The sequence below is a fragment of the Bactrocera tryoni genome, unplaced genomic scaffold, assembly GCF_016617805.1.
Source record: "Bactrocera tryoni isolate S06 unplaced genomic scaffold, CSIRO_BtryS06_freeze2 scaffold_7, whole genome shotgun sequence".
Taxonomy (NCBI): domain Eukaryota; kingdom Metazoa; phylum Arthropoda; class Insecta; order Diptera; family Tephritidae; genus Bactrocera; species Bactrocera tryoni.
The window spans coordinates 413,498-437,658 of NW_024396366.1; the positions used below are offsets into that span (position 1 = coordinate 413,498).

Below are 24,161 nucleotides of genomic sequence, written 5' to 3' on the forward strand. Positions count from 1 at the left end.
TAGTTTAGGAGTCCATCGCGGACAAACAACGTGACACGTACTTTTTATATATAAAGATAAGAGATAATTTGTAAGCTATTTTCACTGCACAGTCCGCGTGTTTCTATTGTCTCACTTCTCTCGCTTTTCGTAGCCCATACGAGTGGGATAGAGCAAAAATGTATTTACCATTAGTTTTATTGGTGTATTAAGAAATAGCTTTGATACAAATAGTGGTGAATTTCAAACTTTTTTTTTTTATTTTCGGCCTATGAAATCGACCAGTGTGCGATGGACAGACAGACGGAAACGTCTAAATCGACTCATCTCGACACGCTTATTATTTATATATAAATTTTATAGGGTCTTCGAAGTGCTCGTGGAAAATCTCATATACTTCATAAAAATAATTCTGAAATTATTATGTAAGAATTTTAACAATTTTATTAAACTTTATTTTAAATATTTATGAACAATACAAATTTATTTCTTTATTGCAGTTTTATTTCTCAATTTTTTCGCGAATGACCATGTCAGAACAAATCATAGAAAAACACTTGAAAGATTGAAGTGGTTCAATCCTCGGTGAATAATGTGCAAACGTCAATGTCGCCTTTGTTACGATTCAATGTGCCGTGCGAACTGTATAAAAAAAGCAACAAGTTGATGGGCCCTTGGTCTCTAATCGGAGCGCTCATAGTGCTCTCAGCAACAGCTGGGGATTCCACTAGCAAAATTATAGCGCCGCAACAAAGTAGAAGTATTAGCAGCGTCAGCCATGCCAACGACAACGCAGATTACACCACAGCGACCATAAGTGTTGTAGGCGTAGCTGGTAGTCGTGTAAGCGGAAATGGAGTTGGAGGTGGTACTGTTGTCATTGGCAATGGTGTAATAGTGGCAGGTAGCGCTGGACCTTCGTCTATGTTAAATAGTAAGTAATATTATTTCAGCTTAATTAGTTTTTTTAAGTTTCTATAAGTTTTCAAATAAATTTTCTTAAATGATACTTTGGTCCTAAAATCTACGTTTCAGAAATAGCTAATTTCACATGTACATACATATGTACGTATATAAAATTACATATGCATGTAAGAATATCTGGATGCTCCACTTAATTTTCTTTGGTGCTATGAAGATCAGTATATTTTCGTTTAAATTTTTGATTACATTCCTAATCGCATGATTTGTTTACATATACATATGTTTGTATGTGTTTGTGTATACTATATATACATAGTATGTATGAAAGTGAGAGAAATGGTTGGTGTATTAAAATAATGTTTGCAGCTTTGCAGGTTGTACGCATCACCTAAAACTAAGCGTGATAGATATAGGATTATATACATATATGTATATAAATGATCAGGATGACATGATGATAATTTGAGTAAAAATTGAGATATCTCGATGAAGCTTGGTATGTAGGTTCCTTAGTAAAAAAAAATTCGAGCTCGTAGATGGACGGAATCGGACCACTGCCTCGCTCACAAAGCGCCATTAACCGAAAACACATAAAGTGCCATAACTAAGCACTATATTGAGATATAAGGCTGTAATTTGGTACAGAGGACCGCAGTAGCAAGGGGCACCTGTGGGCAAACATTTTTGAAAAAGTGGGCATGGCCCTGCCATCTAATAAGTTTAATGCACATATCTCCTAAACGACTTAATCTACAACAACCAAATTTACTGAACACAAATCTTATAAGAACTTCTATGCACTGTGTGAAAATGAATAAAATCGGATAGCCCCGCTCACTCCTTATATAACGGTACTAAATGAACCAGAGACATCAAATTTTATCTCCGAGAAAGTATGAGAAGGCTTTATAGGGGCCCGAATGAAAATTGAACGTTCTTTGGTGAAGCCCCATATCTCGGGACCTGACTAACCGATTTCGACAAAATTTGGTACGTAACATTCCTATCCTATTTGTATATCACAGTGTGAAAATAGGTGAAATCGGACAACAACCACGCATACTTCCCATGTAACACAATATTAAATTTCACTAGATTATTTCACTTTCCAGCACACAAAATCAAGAAGTAATTAATATCGGGTGATTTTTTAAGAGCTTGATAACTTTTTTAAAAAAAAAAACGCATAAAATTTGCAAAATCTCATCGGTTCTTTATTTGAAACGTTAGATTGGTTCATGACATTTACTTTTTGAAGATAATTTCATTTTAAATGTTGACCGCGGCTGCGTCTTAGGTGGTCCATTCGGAAAGTCAATTTTGGGCAACTTTTCGAGCATTTCGGCCGGAATAGCCCGAATTTCTTCGGAAATGTTGTCTTCAAAGCTGGAATAGTTGCTGGCTTATTTCTGTAGACTTTAGACTTGACGTAGCCCCACAAAAAAATAGTCTAAAGGCGTTAAATCGCATGATCTTGGTGGCCAACTGCCCATGCATCCCGAAAAATGCACTGTTTGGTGTGGTTTGTACGCTGGTGGAATCATTGGACCGTATTTTTTCAAAGATGCTGTTGGACGCAACGTTACGGTGAATGGCGATCGCTATCGTTCGATGCTAACAAACTTTTTGTTGCCAAAAATGGAAGAACTGAACTTGGTTGACATGTGGTTTCAACAAGATGGCGCTACATGCCACACAGCTCGCGATTCTATGGCCATTTTGAGGAAAACTTGGAGAACAATTCATCTCAAGAAATGGACCCGTAAGTTAGCCACCAAGATCATGCGATTTAACGCCTTTAGACTATTTTTGTGGGGCTACGTCAAGTCTAAAGTCTACAGAAATAAGCCAGCAACTATTCCAGCTTTGGAAGACAACATTTCCGAAGAAATTCGGGCTATTCCAGCCGAAATGCTCGAAAAAGTTGCCCAAATTGGACTTTCGAATGGACCACCTAAGACGCAGCCGCGGTCAACATTTAAATGAAATTATCTTCAAAAAGTAAATGTCATGAACCAATCTAACGTTTCAAATAAAGAACCGATGAGATTTTGCAAATTTTATGCGTTTTTTTTAAAAAAAAGTTATCAAGCTCTTAAAAAATCACCCGATATAACCAGATTTCGACAAAATTTGGTACGTAACATTCGTATCCTATTTGTATATCACAGTGTGAAAATAGGTGAAATCGACAACAACCACGCATACTTCCCATGTAACACAATATTAAATTTCACTAGATTATTTCACTTTCCAGCACACAAAATCAAGAAGCAATTAATATCGGGTGATTTTTAAGAGCTTGATAACTTTTTTTAAAAAAAAAACGCATAAAATTTGCAAAATCTCATCGGTTCTTTATTTGAAACGTTAGATTGGTTCATGACATTTACTTTTGAAGATAATTGTTCAAATCCAACCAAAATGGTTCAAGACCTTAGGTACCGAATATGTGGAGCCCAGTTCCTATAGTTGACTTTTGTTGAAATATCGATCAATGTGTGAGATATATAATAGAAATTCAAACATAATCCTTTTCCTGCAGTAGTAATTCTGTGTATCCAAAATAGGTGGAATCGGGTCAATACTTTCCTTAGCTCCCATATACTTAATATAAAGATTTTCGAACTTCCTGGTGACTTTTTGTTGGATATATCGGCCGATATTTGAGTTATTTCAATGAAAATTTCAGAACGTATTTGACTCATAATATCATTGTGCCTGAAATTAATACGATTGGGCGAAAACTTCACCTAGCCAGGATTTTTGAACATCCGGCTGATTTTGTATAATGACTACGTATAATGATTTCGGTTTTTCTAACAAATCCTATGCCGAATATATACGTAGGTCAGTGCATTAGTTATATATGGTGTATGTATACATAAAATTGCTTAGATTCCGATCGTCTGATTGACGTTTTACATCGTAAGGTCCCTGGCTTTGATTCCAGCAAGTTGCAAGAGTATAAAATGTTCGGTTGCACCCGAACTTAGGCTTTTCTTACTTGTTTGTATTCTGCTTTAAACATATTTTTTAACTCATTTTCTTTTTTCCACACGTTCAGCAAAAATGAGTTGTGCCGGTTAGTGCAGTTTGCATAGTTTGGTAGTGTTTATTTTTACAGTCACTGTATTTCCATTAGCACACATTATTTACGCATTATAAGGCCAAAGCTGGCGTGAAATGGGATGTTCGCAAAATGGATTCCTATCCAGTAAGCGTCGTAAAATATGTATATGAGAATAAGAACTTCGAATTAATAAAATAACTGAAAACAATTATTTATATAAAAAATCAACAGCGAAAGTTAACAAAGTTCTCATATTCATTTAACATGTATAGGCCATTTTGGACTAGTAATGTACATTTGTCATACAAATATTTGGATTTGTAAAAGATGCAATTTCGTTAACAATTGAATTACTAAGGCTGAGTTAAACAAAGTTGTTGAGAAAATTTTGACAACACATCAAATTTTAAGATAAGGATTCCTCGGTATGTGAACTAGTCCAAAAATTGAAAAGCTGTAGAATTTGTAAGATTTAAAATATTTAATTCTACACATAACAGTTTTAGAAATCCACTTTGATTCTTACAAAATTGTGAAATGATAAATTGCTCGACTGCTCCCTTAATGGCAACGTAAATATTCGAAATAAAGCATTAAGCAGCGGAACAGTGTATCCTATCTTATTAGTGAGACCGTACAGAAAGTGACTTTCACGCCACTATTATATGCATGGCTGAATTAGGAGAATGACGTATGCACCTCAATTTCATTGTACAAATGTAGGGTCTAACTGTGCCTTATTTTTCCTTCATCGTGCAATCCACGCATATACTTATGTACGTACATACAAGCAGTTGTAGTTTTTTTCTAGAATAGTATTTTTTCTGTAGCTTAGTAAATGTTAAAGTGCAATACATTCAATTTCTGAATCAGTCTATTCGCTGCTCGACTATTCGCTCCAACCATAAGGTCGTATGGTTTTTGGCAATTTAACTGATTACGCTGCTCGACTATTCGCTCCAACCATAAGGTCGTATGGTTTTTGGCGATTTAACTGATTACCCGTGAAAATAGTAAAGCTTCAGTGATGAGTAGATGCGGAGAGTGGATATTCATATAGTACGTATACACATGCATTCATGTAGCCCAAAAGGCAAGAATTCAAACTGGAACTTGATACTTATTGTTGTTTTAATGGTTTCACTGCATTGCATGGCCTGCTCCTGATAATGTACAAATGACTGCAGCAACAAACAATATTGGTCCACATAACCCTAGGTACTTTTAACAAAGGTTACCTTTGTTTGTGTGTGATCAATATTCATATGTATGTATAATTCGCATGAATATGGTTGTTAATCGTAAACAGCAAAACAATAACAACTATGACATAGTTTGCGCAAGTACATTATTAATTCTATTTGAACATAGCAATAAATCCAATAATTTATGTATTTAAGCACATATGTATGTACATTAAGGTGGGCCAAAAATGGTTTTAATTTTTTTTTTCTCTTAGTTACCATGAAAATCTCATCCGACATGACTAAAAACAAGTTCTGGTAAGACCTGAGCTCTTAATTTTAATATTAAGAGGTGCCCAATCGACATTTTTGATTTCCCATATAAATAACACAGGAAATTTTGTTTTTTTGTTTGGATTTTTAATGTACACAAACAAATAATTGGAAAGCGAGAATCAACACTTATTCATATAGGAAATTTACCGATCTACTAAAAAGGTCTGGAACATTTTTTGGCTGAGTCAACTCATTCAAAGTTATTCGTAGTTAAAGTCCAACAGAAAATTATAAAAAATGATTTCCACAATTTTTATCTTATATTACAAATTGATGGCTGATAAACATAATAAACCATATTTTTCGTAAAACTTATCGAGTGTTTAGCGATGTAACCATAGAATTTTCACAAAATATCGATAATCATTTCATAAAATTAATTTTTTAAGTACTTAATTTAAACAAAAACTTTGAACTCTACTCTGTGTGAGTGACGACTTAGAAACATTAGTCGTTGCCTGAAAAAATAATGTGTCCTATTTGCTCCTGACTCTCGGGAAATGTAAATTAATAAGAGCCATTTTTCAGTAATTTTTCTATTGCAACACAACTTTTTTTTCATATCTCTTACATGTTAAGTATTTCAAAATTAAACTAAAATCTTTTTGTTACAATCGGAAAATTTTTGTCGGTGATTTTTAGCAACTTGCAATAAATATTGCAATTGTTCTTCATTTTTAGTAAGACATTTGTTGTACTCCTCTATTACAGCCGAAAACGTAGACTCGTGGCCCGTGTCAGGTGATACGACCTATCTTATGGGCGCGCAATGTAAGTAAACAGCGAAAAACGCTACTCCCTCTCTCTTTGCCGTTGGATGCCGTAGATTTCCACGGCATTTGGATTTTTGACATAGCAACGTGTCAGCTGATTGCTCTCTCACAACGCAGGGTTGTCAATCTCGATATGCTGTAGTAATTATAAAAGTTGTCTTCAATATGTTGGCAACATTGTTCAAATGAAAACAAAAAAAAGATGGGAGATTTCTCTAGGCAAAGGAAGGAAGGGAGTAGCGTTTTTAGCTGTTCCTGCTATAAACAAAGTTGGAGAGATTGACGTAAGACTGACATATGTATGTACATATATGTACATATATACAGTGAAACTTCGATAAGTCGTAACCTCGATAAGCGAAAAACCTTGATATTTCATAGTATTTCTTCGGTCCCTAGAAAAATTCATGAAAAATGCATGTATTTCGGTCCCTTTGATAACTCGTATTTTTCTTGAGACAAAAATTGAAAAATGTGTATCAAAAGCCTCTACAACTCGTATTTTTTTGTTCACAAAAAACGTACGTAACGAAAACATAGTATGTACTTTATATTTTAAAATTTAAATATGTACAATCATTTCTTGTTTTTTATGTAAAATTGAAAAAGAAAATAAAAAACTATAATTCGTATATTCTGTATGTTGCCTCTATAAGTTGTATAACTTGATAACTTGAAAAACTCCATAACTCGTATTTAAATTGTGGTCCCTTGCAAATACGAGTTATCGAAGTTTCACTGTATATATACAGTGTAATTACTCATAACCAGACATCCACCATCGGAGGGTTTTTGTCTGTCTTGGGGAGCTGGCCACAAATAGGGGAATAACAAAAACTTGTGTTTAAAATATATACATATATGTATACTATATATACTTAGAGTCACAAGTATGAACAGAAGTGAAAATTTATTAAATATTGCATGTTTTACAAAGTTTTTTTATTTCGGAATGACGATTACACTCATATTCGTATACTTAAGTTGAATATATGTACATATATATGTACATACATAAATTGATTTACCAAACTGAAACATATCTCAACTCTTTCGCACAGAGGTGACTAAAAAGTATAGCTCGGGAGTCACACTACCATTTGTATACAAATTTCTTCATACTATTTATGAACTCAGTCCGTTTATCAGAAATAATTTTAACGAAATATTGGCAAGGTAGTGTCCGTGTCCGGTCATTGGGCCGTCAGGTTGTCCGGTTATTGGAATTGGTTTCGTAGAAAAATATTAATGAAAGTTCATAAAATTTGTCCGGTTATGGGGGCTATTCTTATAGGGTAACTTCACTGTACATGAAAGCGTAAGGCAAGTTTTTGTCTTTTGACTTTTGCTTCTGCCCCAATGACACAGCCAGTGTTGAAGTTCACTTTTAAGCTTTAAACATAGCGCGACGTTGTCATTATACAAAAGGCCTTTGAATCTACCTAACAAGCAGTCAATATGATTTTCCATTTCTTTTGTTTCTAAAGCTCATACTTTTTCTGGAAGCAGCAAACAAAAAAATCTATCCAATACTTCTCTAGAAGTGCGCATCTTCAAATCTTCACCGATTGTATCCAAAAGAGGAATGTACACCGAGTCACTGTAGTATTATGCGCAAGTTCCCAAGCAGAAATTTTCTTCTTCTTGGTTTTTCTTGGTCGACTTTCAGTTCTGCACGCAATTTTTTCCGTACATGAATAAATGGATCGAAAATGTTTCTCAGTTTTTTGTCTTCGTTTTCGGAATGTTACAAGCAGCATATCTATCTTACATATTTGTTGCCTTTGCCAGAACGATCGATTCTTTCTGAAGAAGCATGCAGTGTGAATGAGTTAGAGATAGAATATCCCATATGCAAAAAATCCCAACTATAAATTGACTTTGCACACGGCTGCGATGAGTATCGTTGCTTTTCCGGCTTTTTTCTTTTTTTCCAGTTACTTATTGTTGCTTTTTAAAGATAAGTTGCTACAGTAAAAACACGCCATTAAGTGTCAGAATGCTCAATGCACAATGGTTTCAGCTGCAAATAAAGCTTGGATGATAAACCGCGCAGAATGTATCAATCGAACAGATCACAGATGAAGTTCCAGTTCTCTATCACGCCGCGTCGTATTAAATTTAGCACTTCCAGTTATGGATCTGATTGGAATTATTAACAAATTAATCTACATACGTTGCTACAATTTGTAATTTCAGTGGTGGCATTATTTATTATATTCAAAAATGAAGACGGTCTTTAATCTTTAATAAAAGAGCCAATGTCTGGATAATATAGTATTTCTGTTATTTTATATTATTTCAGAGCATTAAAATTATTAATAAGACATTTAGGAATGTTGCGAATATTTAAATTCGCTTAATTTTAAACATTCGCATCGATATTTGCAGTCACAAAATATTGGCATCAATTTGTGAATAATAAACGTGTAGCCAGTAGGCACACTCCCAGGGCAGAGACTGAAGGCTCAATTATGCATATACATATGTATGTACATTAGGGTGATTCAAAAAATTTTTTTTTTTTTTTTCAATTGGTACTCGCAAAAATAGGTTCCTAGACACCTCTAAGAAAGCCTCTCCAAATTTGAGTTTTTAATTGTAACGGGAAGGTCCTCCGCCTAACGGTTTTCTATTTTTTCTTATTATCAGATAGAAAAATTTATATCTCGCTTCCAACTACTTGAAAAGATATCTTGTTCATTAGGTTTTGTGGGAAATTGAATGCTCTAAAATATGGTTTCTTATGATTTTTTCGTAAACCCAACCGTTTAAAAGATATTAACAGTTAAAGTTTGATTATTTTTGGGAACATTTTTTATTTCTTATGAATTTTATATCTCAATGAAAAAAAAATATTATGAATAGATTTTTGGAGAGGTTTTCTTAGAGGTGTCTAGGAGCCTATTTTTCAGAGTACCAAACGAAAAAAAAAAAAATTTTATTTGATCCACCCTAATATGCATTGATGTTTGACGATGAATATCTCGAAAACGCTTAGCTTAATCGAAAAATCATAGTAGACCATTTTTATAGAGCAGTAAATTTCCTACAAAACTATGTGTTTCATCATTCATAATAATTTTTTTCATTGAGTTATAAAATTAATAAAAAAAAAGAATTTTTCCAAAAATAGTCAAATTTCAACCGTTAATATCTTTTAAACGGTTGGGTTTACGAAAAAATCATAAGAGACCATATTTTAGAGCATTCAATTTCCTACAAAACCTAATTAACAAAATATTTTTTCAAGTATTTGGAAGCGAGATATAAATTTTTCTGTCTGATAATAAGAAAAAATAGAAAACCGTTAGGCGGAGGACCTTCCCGTTACAATTAAAAACTCATATTTGGAGAGGCTTTCTTAGAGGTGTCTAGGAACCTATTTTTGCGAGTACCAATTGAAAAAAAAAAAAAAAATTTTTGAATCACCCTAATGTACATATCGTCACCTGAAATGCAAAATAACGTAACAACATTTTCGGAAATTTACAGTGGCGTGAATGAAAAACGAAATAAAATGGAACATGAGTAAAACAAAATTTTAATATTGGTTAAAACTGGTTTATATCTGACCGCAGAACCTGAAAATGTTGAACATATGTAATATTATGTATGTAATTTGAAGTAGTGAAGCGTAATCAATAAGACACTCAATTTCGAATTTTTTGATGATACGTTATTTTGCATTTCAGGTGACGATATATAGTAACACAGCACTTATAAACAAACACTGCATGTGAAACATAGCACCAGTTATACTTCACATAGAGTATAGAATGCAGCGGTTTTTTAATGTTTTTGAGAGTACGCAAATTTAAACGCTAAATTGAAGTGCAATGTTACCAACTTAGGGTTCTAAATTTTGAAAATGAATCTAATGGGATTTTTAGGGTGTTATATGTTTAGGGTTATTTTCAGGGGTATTTTTTACTTTTCAAAGTTATCAAATTGAACCTATAAGAATATTTGAAGTTCTATTTTTGTTATACAAAAAATTGTTGCACCGACATGTAGCATGTTATTTAGAGAAATTGGCCATCTGATGCACCTAGCTTCAATGTACAAAAACTTACGCCCAGAAACTTATTGGATGTTAAAGTGTGATGTTAAAATTTTATTTGTTGTTAAGCAAAACAATTAATGTTCAAAGTGAAATATTTTGGGCAAAAAATAAGTAAAGAAAGTAAATACATTTGTTTTAAATTTCCAATTTATATATCGGAGTTATTTTATGCTTCTGTTGGTAAAATAATATTAGACTTCTTAAAGTTTTGAATCATTTTACATTTTACAGATTTTAAATTCATTGAACCAATTTTGATATATTTGCGTTTAAAGTTCTTCAATTTTTACATTAAGCTAATATAAGCAGCGCTTCTACAGAAAAGAGCATATATGTAAGAGAATGAATAATTACAAATGTTTCTGTCATTTGCTTTCGTTACACACAAACCCACATACGCGAAGGCGCAAGTACGAAATCTAACAACAACAATGTTGTCTGCTCGGTAGCAAATGACAATAAGCCAGTGGTCGGCATTTCATAGCAAAATTTTGCAAACTAAAGCGCTGAACACATAGAGAGCGACAGACTGCAAACTACATCTGTCAAATATTAAAATACCCACGTTCTTATGGGCAGTGTTATTTTGACAGCTGCACGACTACACGACTGCAGGCCGACAGTTGTCGTTCTCGCTAACTTCAATATCGTCCTATATTTGCCAACGACAGTAGGACGACAATAGAGTTGACAGTAGAATGGAAGATAGAAAGAGGAGGTAGAGGGTGATGCCACTAATATGTAAAATTATTCACAGCTCTAACAAACTTGAAGTTACTTTACAAATAAAAGCATAAAGTAGCTATATTATGGCTCTATTATATCATTTGTAATAACAATTGATAATTTAAAGCAAAAATATTGACCTATTTACTTATTTTTTTGCATAAAAACCTTCACTTTGAACAAAATATTAAAATTTCATTGAAGTGAAAGGAATTAGTATGGCCACAACGAAATTGTGTACATACAAAATGGACAACTGTGTTGTTTTGTGTACATGCCGGCCATTGTGTTGTTGTTGCTTCTCAAAATGTACATGTAGTAAGATGAACAACGACGTTTTCAGTTCACTGTCGTGCTGCTGCAGTCTGTCGCAGTCATTGTGTTCACCACTTAACTTCACACGTACGCTTACGCTCTATCGTTCAGTCGTTGTCGCGCCAGCAACGAATTAACATCACGCAAGACTATAGTGCAAAACTAAATATGCCCTGCGAGAAATATTTTATGATTATAAATGCCTTTGGTGCCATGCAATGCCATTTATGTTCCAAGTCTTTTAAAGATAATAGGGAATATATCCTTAAAAGACGTTTTGTTAATTTTCATTATACTAATAATTATTTATAAAATTTGCTTAATTTTAATTCCAATTTCTCACTGGGCTACTTTTTTTTCGTGCTTACCAACACAGTGACAGATCCTCTCATGCCGACCGCTGCAATAAGCATAGATAACTTGATACGAGACTCTTTGGTTCGAGAGAGAGCTGTCAAAACTCGCGTTTTTTATAACATTTGCCAATGATGCCACTGCTGAAAAATATTAACTTGGGTATTTAATAAATTATACAAAACACTAAATTAAACACTTTGAAAATGCATACATACATATACATACATATATGCAAATGCTAAAATGCAAAATCATTAATTAATTTACATAAACATTTATTTTGCCAAAATATGTTCGCACAGTTTCATTTCACACTAATTTCGTCAAGTAATTATAGCGCTGCTTTTCTGGCATCCCGCCTTTTTCACTAACTGCTGGTTGACGGCACCCTGATTGTGTTTTGTTGCCAGCTCAGAAAACAGATCAGCTGCAAGCGAGAGAGCAAGAAAAGAGATTCTAATCAAGTTATCTATGACAATAAGAAAATGACGAATATTACAAATTACAAATGTTTGCTTTGGCATGTGCACTGGTACATACATACATATGCATGCGCTAAGGCGCTATCTACGATTTGACATGCGCTCTCTTCTATGTTGCACGAATATGTATGTACGAGCTAAGGAACACTGCGCTTTGACATGCGCACTCTACTTTGTTTTACATTCACACATACATACTTACAAACATATGTATGTATATACATATGTATGGGCGAAGACGCAAGTGCAAAATCTAACAGAAATATTGTTGTCGGCGTTATTTTGATTAGAAGTGTTATTGCGTTAGGTAAGCTTTGAGTCAGTTCAGTTTTCTTCCAAAAGTCAAGGCGGCTATTACCAGCGAATACATATATACTACATCGAATTTCAGTTCAGATTCAGATTAATTATTAAAAATAAAATGCCAAACCAAAGGCGAATTAGACGAAAAAGGAGATTAACAGGTCGAAGAGAAGAGGTGAATGTTATAGATAAAACGGAATTTTTAATTGTTAATGTATGTATGTATATGAATTGACCTGTTTTATTAGAGCCGTAGTCATGCAGGATCTATGGCAAGTTATTTCAAAGCTGCCCTAAACTCCGTTTACACTGGAAAGCAAAACATTTCGGAAGTGAAAAGGTACCTGTACTTTTAATTGTTTTATATTCGTAATATATGTATATACATACTTATTGTCTAAATATTTAGTTGAAATTGTTACTAGGTAAGAAATGGCTTTACGACATGTTGTCATGGCGGAAAAGTTAAACTTCAAGAATTACGTGTACCTGAGTTTTTGAAAGCTGTGTTAGAAAATGATTTGAGCTCTTGGCGGGGACACTATTTGGAGAATATTCGGCAGCTAAATAGTTCGTTTGCTTTTGCATCATTCGAAGCGAAAATTGCGGAGCCTACAGGGCGCGGACCATATTGCTTCCGAATACATGGATCAATATATCATAGGGTATGTCCATTGCATGCAGATCATCCTTCAGAATCCTCCTACGCCCAGCTGTTTATTCTTGACACGGATCAAGCAACTGATATAAGGGCACAACATAATTCAAACTGCGATAGGTATTTGCTGAGAGAAATCCACGAAATGCTTTCAAATATTAACCCCTTGGCAAATGAGTATAAGCATATGGTGCAGGTTGAACGCGAAGAGGAACAGAGGGCCAGAGAAGAAAATCGCAATGCTCGCCGAATTAGCATGCTACTTTTGCTTAGATCGATTATTACGTGATATTCACCAAAATGAAATACCTATTGGTGGAATGGTTATTTTATTAGGTGGTGATTTCAGGCAAGTTCTTCCTGCCGTGCCCAATAGCTCACGCGCCGCTATAGTTGGTAATTGTTTGAAACGGTGCTCACTTTGGAAATTTTTTTGGTGTCTCAAACTCACAACGAATATGCTTTCTAAAGAATCCTTATACAACAGTTTTCTTTTGCGTGTTGGAGAAGGTCGAGAGCTCTCTCCAGAGTCGAAAATCAATATACCAGAAGAGATAATTTTGCTAAATGAAAATTTGGTGGATTGGGTATTTCAACCTCAGCCTGGTGTTATTAGTCAAAACCATTTGAAGGATCGGGCAATTTTGTGTCCAAAAAATGATCACTGTACGATAATAAATAGCGAAATAGTAAATATGTTGCCCGGTGAAGAAAGGGTTATTATAGCGTGGATACTGTCGTTTCTGAAGATCCTCAAGAGCATGTCGGATTCCCTACAGAATTTCTAAACTCCCTTAATTTCAGTGGAGTAGCGCCTCATGAGTTAAGACTTAAGGTTGGAACAGTTGTGATGTTAATCCGCAATCTTAATACATATGAAGGGTTGATCAATGGGACTCGCTTGATAGTAAAAGCACTACATTGTAATTGTTTGGAGGTCGAAATTTTAACCGGTGAATCACAAGGGAAACAAATTTTATTGTCCCGTATAAATTTACAGCCCAGCGAATCAACACTTCCTTTTATTTTAAAGCGTCCCCAATTTCCAATAATTGTAGCATTCGCAATAACAATAAACAAATCTCAAGGGCAGACTCTAGCAAGAGTTGGTGTTTTCCTCAAGGAGGATTGTTTTACGCATGGCCAGCTGTATGTCGCATTGAGTCGAGTACGATCTTCTCAAGATATCAAAGTTAAGACTTACGACCAAAATAAAACCACTACGAATGTAGTTTTCCATGAAGTACTTGAATAAATTGAGTTTTTATAAATATTTTTTTTTTACTTTTTTCATTTTAAATAGCGGAGTCCCCCGATTATCGGGGGTTATTACTAGTGATTTTAATTCGGCGACAGCGCCAACTGTAAGCCTCCTGACGCGAAGTCGTGCTCCCTGCAAGACGGGTATCTGTTGGCAAACGTGTAAGCGACTTGTTATTGTTCACTTTTGCAAACGTTAAACTATTTTTTACTTTTGTTCAGAGAGTGGAAAAAAGTAACAAATCGCCACTTGATGTGCAATGATTTTCTCGCTCTAACCAATGGCAAATATGGCATGCTGTCTTGTTTTAAGTTAAGACATACATTTGTTATCAAATCTCTTTACAGTCTGTTGAAAGTACCAAATATTTTTGGTAGCGCATAGCTTACCTATGTATGTGTTATGCATAACAAAAAGTATTTGATACCCAAATTTCTGTTAGTGTTATAATTTTGGTTAGCAGTTTGTTACCTTTAACATATAAACATGTTAGCAGTAACAAGCATATCTGTTACCTCGATTTGTTACCCATTTGTTACTTATAACAAATTAAGTTTTTTGAAATAACATTCAGTATTTTTTATATTATTTTGCTTTATTCAATTGTAAAATTATATTTACTTAGCTAATTGTTAAAATTAATTAAGACCATATATGTATATGTCTACATAACGTGTGAGAAATATAATATATTATTATTAATAGATAACTATTTTGTCATTTTTAACGTAAATATACATATTATTACAAGTTATATTAACAGAGGACAAAAAAGGCAGATATGGATGTAACTTTAAGACAATAACTGTTTGAAATTTCTTTCTATCACATTTGGCCCTTGTTACTATTGTCAACTCTTTGTACGTTTCTGTTATACTTTTCTTAATAATCTTGTTTCTGATAAACGTTCAAAAACTCTGTCAAAATAACGCCGCCGATAAAGACCATATCTTTTTGTTGTAGCGGATTTGCAAATTAGAATATTTTTATTTTATTCACTGTTAATTTTTTTTTGCAATAACTTACTTAATTTAATTTCATAATTTTATTAAGCTTCTTTTTTCTAACTTTATTTTCATACTAATGTCTGTATTAAGTGCTACTAACCTTAAACAGATATCGTGTGCTATCAGGGCGAGCAATATCCAGTCGTTTTTGTAAACTTACTTTAATAATTTTTTCTCGGCTTGTTAATCTGCAAGAAGAAAGTTTTGGTTAAAAACATTCGACTTGATTTCTATAAATACTATAGGTATATTTAAAATAATTATTCCTCATTAAAATATTTATCAAGTAAGATCTTATTTGTTGAAACGCCAAAATTAACAAAACTATTGCGAATTTCCCTGCTTTCGTTTTTAATTCTTCTTCTAGAAAAATTGTGTATCGCTTTTTTCTCTTTTAATATACATACATATTAAGGGGCTTCACCAGTGTGACGCATGAAAAATTAGGCGATTTTCGTGAATTTTTATAAGAGAAAGTACGCGATTGAATATTTCGAACTTCTTTGAATTTTTTTTTACAAAAAATGTGGAAAAATAACGGAGTTATGAGCTGTCTTCGGAGGTGCCAAAAAAAAAATGCCACAACTGCTGGCATGATTCCGGCCGAATGAGTTGCTGAAACAAAAAAATTTGAAAAGTTTATTAAACTTAAAGATATTTCCAATACAATGACCTATGATCTTTGAAAAATATCAATAATTAACAAAATGGCGTAGTTTTGATAAAACAAATCGTTTTTTATGTAAAAAATGGTCGTTTTTTTAATGCCCAATTGACAATTTTCAACCAATCAAAAAGATCGTAGGTCATTGTATAGTAAATGTATTCAAAAATACTCAGTTTTAATTTAAAGTCGATTGGTCAATTTCTCGTTGAGTTGTGACGCCAGCAATTTTGAAAAATGTCGTTTCGAGAAAAACGCGTTTAAAGTTTCACTTATGTATACTATGTTCGGACCGACAACGAAAACATGTTATCGTGGAAAAACTGGTTTTCGCACGAAAACTTATGTTTTCGTCCATGTAAAATCTGTCAAACGAAAACACAGTTTTCGCTGAAAACTACTTGAAAACTTACATTCCACTCATTATAATCGGTGCCTGCTCTAGTTTAATCGATTTTATTGTAAGACATATTTTGCCGGCTCTAAATTTTCATTTGATATTTGTTTACATTCCACATACAAATACAGCTGTCAGCTGATATTGTCATATAAGGGCGATTCTATTGATGTGGCAAAACCTTGCACGGTGCAGAAATTGCAGAATTTTCCTCTTGGTGCAACGGCACAAAACAAACACACGCAGGAAATTATTTCCAATGGCTGTTAAATATGTCAGACCAAAACCCGTGTTTATTTTCGTGCCGTCATATACGAGGTGTGTTCAAAAAGTATCGCGAATTTTACATTTTCGCGGGTTACGTATATTCGAATTTCGAATTTTTTGTGGCGTTATGTTGGTACTCATGTCTCTCACTTATGCCGACAAGCTCGGCCATTTTGAATGTTCATTTAATTGTTGACAGCTGCTTTGCTTCCACGTGTTTTGGATCGTCTTCGATTTTTACCTATTCAAAAAATGGATCAAAGAACCTGTATCAAATTTTGTGTGAAAAACGAAATTAAGTGCGCGGATGCATTCCGAATGTTGACTGGCCGAGAAGATGTGAACGACGAAGAGCGTGCCGGACGCCCGAGCACTTCAACAACAGACGAAAAAATTAATGAAGTGGAGAAAATGCTGACAGTTTTCTTCGATTGCAGGGGCGTGGTACATCATGAGTTCTTGTCACAGGGAAGAACGGTCATTAAGGAATATTACCTGCAAGTTATGCGCAATTTGCGCGAAGCAATCCGCCAGAAACGCCCGGATTTGTGGAAGAACAAAAATTGGCTTTTGCACCACGATAACGCCCCTGCTCATACATCGTTGCTTGCGCGCGACTTTTTGGCCAAAAACAACACACTAATGATGCCGCAGCCACCGTATCCCCCAGATCTGGCCACCTGTGACTTTTTCTTGTTCCCTAAACTGAAGAGGCCTATGAAAGGACGACGTTACGCTTCTTTTGACGAGATAAAGACGGCATCGAAGGAGGAGCTGAAGAGGATAAAAAAAATTATTTTTTGAAGTGCTTCGAAGATTGGAAAAACCGTTGGCACAAGTGTATAATATCTAATGGGGATTACTTTGAAGGGGACAAAATAGATATTCATGAATAAATAAATAATTTTTGAAAGAACACAAAATTCGCGATACTTTTTGAACACACCTCGTATCACTAGATTCTGCAATGGGTGCTCTCTTGGACTTGCATATTTCGGTATAGGATTTGTGCATTTTGTGTCATCGTGCTATCTTGCAAGAGCAAGAGAATCCCCCTATTGATAGTTGTCAGTGAAAACTCATCGAAAACACACATTGTCGGTCCGAACGACTTAGATTCCACAACCCACAAATGTGTTTTCAATATCGGTCCGAACATAGCATTATTTATGTTTGCATTTCCGAGCGGTCGCTCATTAGAACTCTGCCATCCAAAAACTATTCAAGATACGACCTTCCCGATTTCACAGGGTATTTGTGGATATATAAACTATCGAGAAAGCAAATAATTTTTTTTTGTTTTTTCGTTTTTTTGAAAGTGTCACACTGGTATATCCCCTTAATATTTCGATAAGCTTGAAATTCAATAGTTTTTCTCTTTCTTACTTACGCTTACTCCCATTCAATTGAAAATTGCACAAAATGTAACAGTGTGGTTGAAGAGCTGGAAATGTTTCAATGTATTTGTGCATTTTGTTACCTCCGTCTTGTTGGCTGTTGTCTTGTTTCTATTCCATAAGGGGAAAAATTTTTTAAGAAAATCACATTTTTGTTTAAACTTTGTAAACGCTCTTACGGCTAAAGTATTCGACGTAGGTGGGTCAAATAAACTGCACCGATTAGATAATTTAAAGGGCTGTTAGAAAAACCCTCAACCTTTTCTCTATCCCTAACAGGAGCGTATAATTGTGCAAAAAGTACCTAATATTTGATATTTTTTTTTAAAGAACTGACTTAGACCAGTGCGCTATTCTGCAATATGTTTTTTCAGGTTTCATCTATAAAATCAGAATTTTTGAGTGTCGGGTGTCAAAAATGGCGGCTCCAGCAAAAGGTGTTTAAAAACCGACCTCATCTGCGGGCACGATATAGGTCGCAATTTGTTATCTACAAGCAGAAAATCAAATGAATCCCAATGATAACATTCCGTAGAGGCACCCCAACCTAAAAAACATGACAAAATTCGTCATAGAAACAAAATGGCGGCCACTTGAAAATAAAGTACCGTTTTTTCGCATAATTTTTCCACTTTGACCTGTGGTAAAAAATCGTTCATGATCAAATTATTGCGATTTTGTAGGTTACAGCGCCGGAGAATTATGTCTTCTTTTATGCTGGCAAAACTCCAGGATAATTGGTTGAATGGTTCAAAAAAGAGAATGCCCGCAGATTCGAAAAATCTTGTTTGAGGAAACGCGTGTCAAAGTTTCAAAGCGTCCGTCAATGCTCAGGACATAGGTTAAATAGTTATTAATATGTGAGTTATCTTAATAAAATGCGAAAAGCGTGCTTTTTTAATAAGAGTATGTTATCGTTTCAAAGAAGATAAAATCGAGAAAATACTTCCCCTAACTCCCATGTACCTACATATACTATATAAATATTTTTAAACTTTCGGTTGACCTTACTTCATATATAATGGTTAGTCTGTTAGACCATTATAGATCATCTCTTTTACGTTATATTAAGTCATAATGCCAGAAATTGATTATACTACCCCTAGTTGCCATATACCCATTTTAAGAATTTCAAAGTTTCGGTTGGCTTAGTTATGTACCACATATGTAATGTGTAAGATATCTTAGAAAATTAAAAGAATTTTTAACACTGGATTTACTATAGTTTGATGGTATGTTAATGTGTAAGATATCTTAGAAAATTAAAAGAACTCATAACACTGGATTTACTATAGTTTGATGCTAAGAATGTATCAAATCGATCCACAAGTAATACATTCGATTATGCAGAATATGGTTTGGCCACATGTTTTTGGGCATACTTGAGAAATGCCAAACGTTAACGCTATAAGTCTGGATTTTTTAGGACAAAAGCTTATCGTTCTATCGAATGCGATATTCGCCGTGCCAAAAGCGCAAAGAAACATAAATCTTTCGCAGAACGCAGTGATGTGGGAGCCTAGTCGTGAGTGCGACAACGGTTTGTTTGATGACAGGAGATATTTCGTCTTGCCCTTGTTTACCACCAGACCCATTTCCTTTGCTTCCTTATCCAGTCTGAAGAAAGCAGAACTAACGGCGCGGGTGTTGAGGAAAATGATATCAATATCATCGGCATACGCCAGCAGCTGTACACTTCTATAAAATATTGTACCTGCTGGATTAAGTTCTACAGCTTGAATTATTTTCCCCAGCAGCAGGTTGAAGAAGCCGCATGATAGGGAGTCGCCTTGTCTGAAACCTCGTTTGGTATCGAACGGCTTAGAGAGATCATTTTCGATCCTGATGGAGCTTTAAATTTTGCTCAACATTAACTTACACAGCCGTATTAGTCTTGCGGGGATATTAAATTTAGACATCGCGGCATAAAGGCAGCTCCTTTTCGTGCTGTCAAAAGCAGCTTTGAAATCGACGAAGAGGTGGTAAATGTCAATTCTCTTTTCATGGGTCTTTTCCAAGATGTACCACATGGTGATTATCTGGTCGGTTCAGTTTGTTGACGGTGGGGTTTAATATATTACACAATGCGCTCCATAGAGCCATATATGCGATGTTGAAGAGGCCCAGATTGTGGGGTCACCCTTTTTGTGGATTGGGCAGAGTACACTTTTATTTCGATCGTCAGCTCTGGGGGTTTCTACAAGTGTATGCTCTGGTCTTAAAACGTTTTGTTAATCGCCGCATTTTTTCGTAGAATATTCGAGCATTACTCCTGTCGGTCAGCTTTTCAAGCTCTTCATACTCACGCATTTCGGCCTCTCTGTTTTTCTCTCTGCAAATGCGTCTCGCTTCCCTCTTCAACTCTTGGTATCTATCCCATTCCACTTGTTGTGGTCGATCGTAACGTTACGAGGTAGGTAGTCTGTTTTCTCTTCGGTGCCACACGGCACTACTCTTCGTACCAGCTGTTCTTATGCATTCTCCGAAAATCAATGGCTTTGTTTGTATCTGTACGTAAGGATCTTGAAATGTCGCCCCATAGTTTCCTTATACCGAGTTGTTGACGAGTACTCTCAGAGAGCAGGAGTGCAAGTCGAGTAGAAAATTGTTCGGCTATCTGTTGTGATTGCAGCTTCTCGACGTCGAACCTTCCTTGTGTTTGTTGACGTGCGTTTTTTGCTGCACAGAGGTGGGTGCGTATCTTGGCTGCAACAAGATAGTGCTCCGAGTCGATGTTAGAACCTCAAATCGGACGCATGTCTAAAACACTGGAGAAGTGTCTTCTCTCTATCACAGTATGATCGATCTGGCTAGGCTTTTCGATCCGGAGACAGCCAGGCGGCTTGATGAATTTTTCTATGCTGCAAACTAGTACTAAAGATGAGTATGTTGTTTCCTCGTGAAGGCTGAGTTTACCGACTGTTGTGCCAAAGAAACCTTCCTTGCCCACCCTGGGGTTAAAGTCACCAAGCACGATTTTGACATCATGGCAGGGGAGCTCTCATAGGTGCGCTCTAGGCACTCAGAGAAGGCATCTTTGGTCCTTTTCTTCCATCGAGGCGTGGGCGCAAAAAAGAGATGTGTTGAAGAACTTCGTTGTGATGCGGATTGTGGGTAGACTTTCATCCACAGTGGTGAATGACAATACTTGCCGACGAATTCTTTCACCCACCAAGAATCCCACACCGAATTTTTCCTTTATAGGGCCACAAGGGCCTACTCGTCTCAGTCCTTGTCCCATCCATCCCAGCGGCACATTTCCAGTTAAAGAACCAGACATTCCAGGTACATGCCTTTAAATCATTATCCTTAGTGCGTTTGCCATGGTCGTCATGATAGGGTGGTCTCTCATGAGAGGTGTTTGTACTTTTCCATTTGGGGCATTTTTTACGTGTTAGTTAGGATAATATCGGGAGATACCGTCAAATTTAGTGGAAAAGCCTAATCCGGATAATCTGTGGTTCCTGGGAAATAAACCCCAGAAACTGGAATAAGTTTTTTGAAAGAATTTAAAGAACTTTGTTAGTTTTTGTTTCTAATAGAAAGGAAAACGTTAACTTTTACTTCACTCATTTACATAGTGACCACTTAAAGAAAATTCAAACTGAGAGAAGCAGCACGAATCGCTAGTTAGAATGAAAACATGTGTAAATAATGGCGGCATATTAAGCAAGAACCACGTCAAATGTCAAATTCCGATAGACGCATCGTGGACTATCAAATCACTGAGTGGCTCAGGCAGATTATAATCCAGCCCAACATATTCGAGTTTGGCTTAGCTATTGTCCTTTTTGGTAACAGTTCAATTGAAAAGTGTCCGGCCTACGATAATACAACAAATTTTTTTGGCAAAATTGAATATATGTATTTTCCTTCAGGGGTGATATACCGATTATAGCGAGACTCCAACTCCAAGCTTTAAAATTGGCTTCAATGCCGCCGAAATTTTCTTGCCAGCGATAATTTTTTTGAGTTCTGTGAACACGAAATTCGAAGTCCAATTCATTGATTTTTGCCATCCTTTTCACTGACTTGTGACTTCAAATGCGGTCAAAGTCAGTTGTCAGCCGACTGTTAGATTTTTCCACACTTTGGAGCGGATTCTTCCTGTGCTGTTCACTCGGATAACTATCGATTGGACTGGGAAGTTAAATGATGAAGTCATGTTTCGTAGCTTTGTGATACTCAAATATTCGTGAACGATAAAATACACTCAGTTGTTTCTTTTTTTCGCTATTTCGCTACTCGAGAACATGCAGCCGGGTTCTTCTGCACTCGGTCTCTCAAACTTCTTCTTCTTCTGCTTCCACCGGTTGGTACTGAATCGAAAACCTTCAAATTTGAAGTGTTCTGTTCCACCCGTAACATTAACCAGCAATCGGGGCCGTATATCTCGTACAGTTCATCATTCTATCAACTGTGGTACTCGCTGTTGCCAATACGCAAAGGACTTTAAACCTTCCAAAAAACCTTTCTATTGAACACTTAGGAGTGCCGAAGTCATTGCCCATGCCTCCACACCATATAGCAGGACGGGAATAATGAGAGAATTTGGTCTTTGTTCGTCGAGAGAGAGGATTTTAGTTTTTTATTGCTTACACAGTTCAAAGTTGCACTTGTTGGCAAGAGTGATTCTGCGTTAGATTTTGTTATTTGTGTCGATGCTGGTTCCAAGATATAGGAAATTATCTACGTCCTCAAAGTTATGACTGTCAACAGTGACGAGACAAACCTATGAAATAGGTTCCTTCCCGTGCCTATTGTGGAGGGATTGAAAAAATACACTTCGTTCGGGACATACCAAGCCAATACGAATATTATTCCCTCAAATGATGTAGATCAGGACAAAGCGAAGCTAGTCGTAGTTCTGGAAAGGGCGGCGCAGTTCACCTTACGGATTAAATAAGAAAAATGTCAGTTCTTTCGAACTAAAGTTGATTTTCTGCTACATTTATGAAAGCGGTACAATTATACCTTCGGAAGCAAAGACGAATGCGGTGAAAGCTTTTTCTTATTTCTATCGATTTATCGGAAGTTATGCAGGACCTCTGAGTATCTATCTGACCATTTACGAAAAGATACAAAGTTTGTTCTTACAGAAAATCAGCAAAAGCGATTAAGCTATTAAAACAATCAGACGGTTCACTGATTGTGACGCCTTCGACGTGATTATGCGGAAGAATGAAGATACAGTGAAAATTGGCGAAGGCACCAAACATGCACTATTCCAAAAAATTTAAGAAGTTTTTTACCATATCCCCTGTTCTAATACATATATATGTATAACGGAAAAGTGGTTAATTGGAAAGTTGGCTGCGAAAAAATTCAATCAGAACAGCAGTTATCGTCAAAAGAAATCACCTAGTGAACGACCCAAAAGAGTCAAATTTAATCAATATAACTCTGAAATATTAGAAATTACAAGCAGATAATATCAGCCAACCGAACAAGATTAGAGGAAAATTTTAAATTACTACGTATTTCCTTTTTTTCCTTTTTCCTTAGTATCCAGCTCCCAAGAAGTGTAAAAACTTCATATAAAAAACCGCTTAAGAAACGGTCAAGAAACTTTCCTGCGATAAATTTACTTGTGCTAGTATGCAGCTCTAAAGAAATCTAGTACTAATTTTTAATACTTTTTTTCAATTAAATGCGAATATGGCAAACCTGGTTTTGCGAAGAAACATCAAATCAACAATTGTTTCTTGGAGAAAATTCAAAGTAATCGTTAAATTCGTCATAAATTAGTTAAAATCATTATTATGAAGTATATTTCATTTTGAAATGTTGTATAAAACTTACCAATCATCAACAACATTCCTTAAATCGCAAGGAAAATATTTATGTTACTACACACATACATACATATATATTACGCACAAAGTTTATTTTCTTTGCTTATTCTCTCTTGCTCTTCTTATGTGGATCATTCACAATGCGTAACCAGCTGTCAAAACTACTTGAAGAAATAATGTATTTTTTTTCTTGAGCA

At 35.3% G+C, this 24,161-nt stretch overlaps 1 protein-coding gene across 2 annotated transcripts in view; it reads left to right on the forward strand.

Annotated features, from left to right (window-relative positions):
* LOC120781704 overlaps window positions 1-24,161 on the forward strand; it is a 134,518-nt gene that overhangs the window by 25,966 nt on the left and 84,391 nt on the right. For both annotated transcript variants that reach the window (XM_040113931.1, XM_040113930.1), the window contains exon 2: window positions 480-913. In XM_040113931.1, coding sequence (XP_039969865.1) covers window positions 586-913 — 328 coding nt within the window. In that variant the 5' untranslated portion in view covers window positions 480-585. The remainder of the gene's footprint in view (window positions 1-479; window positions 914-24,161) is intronic.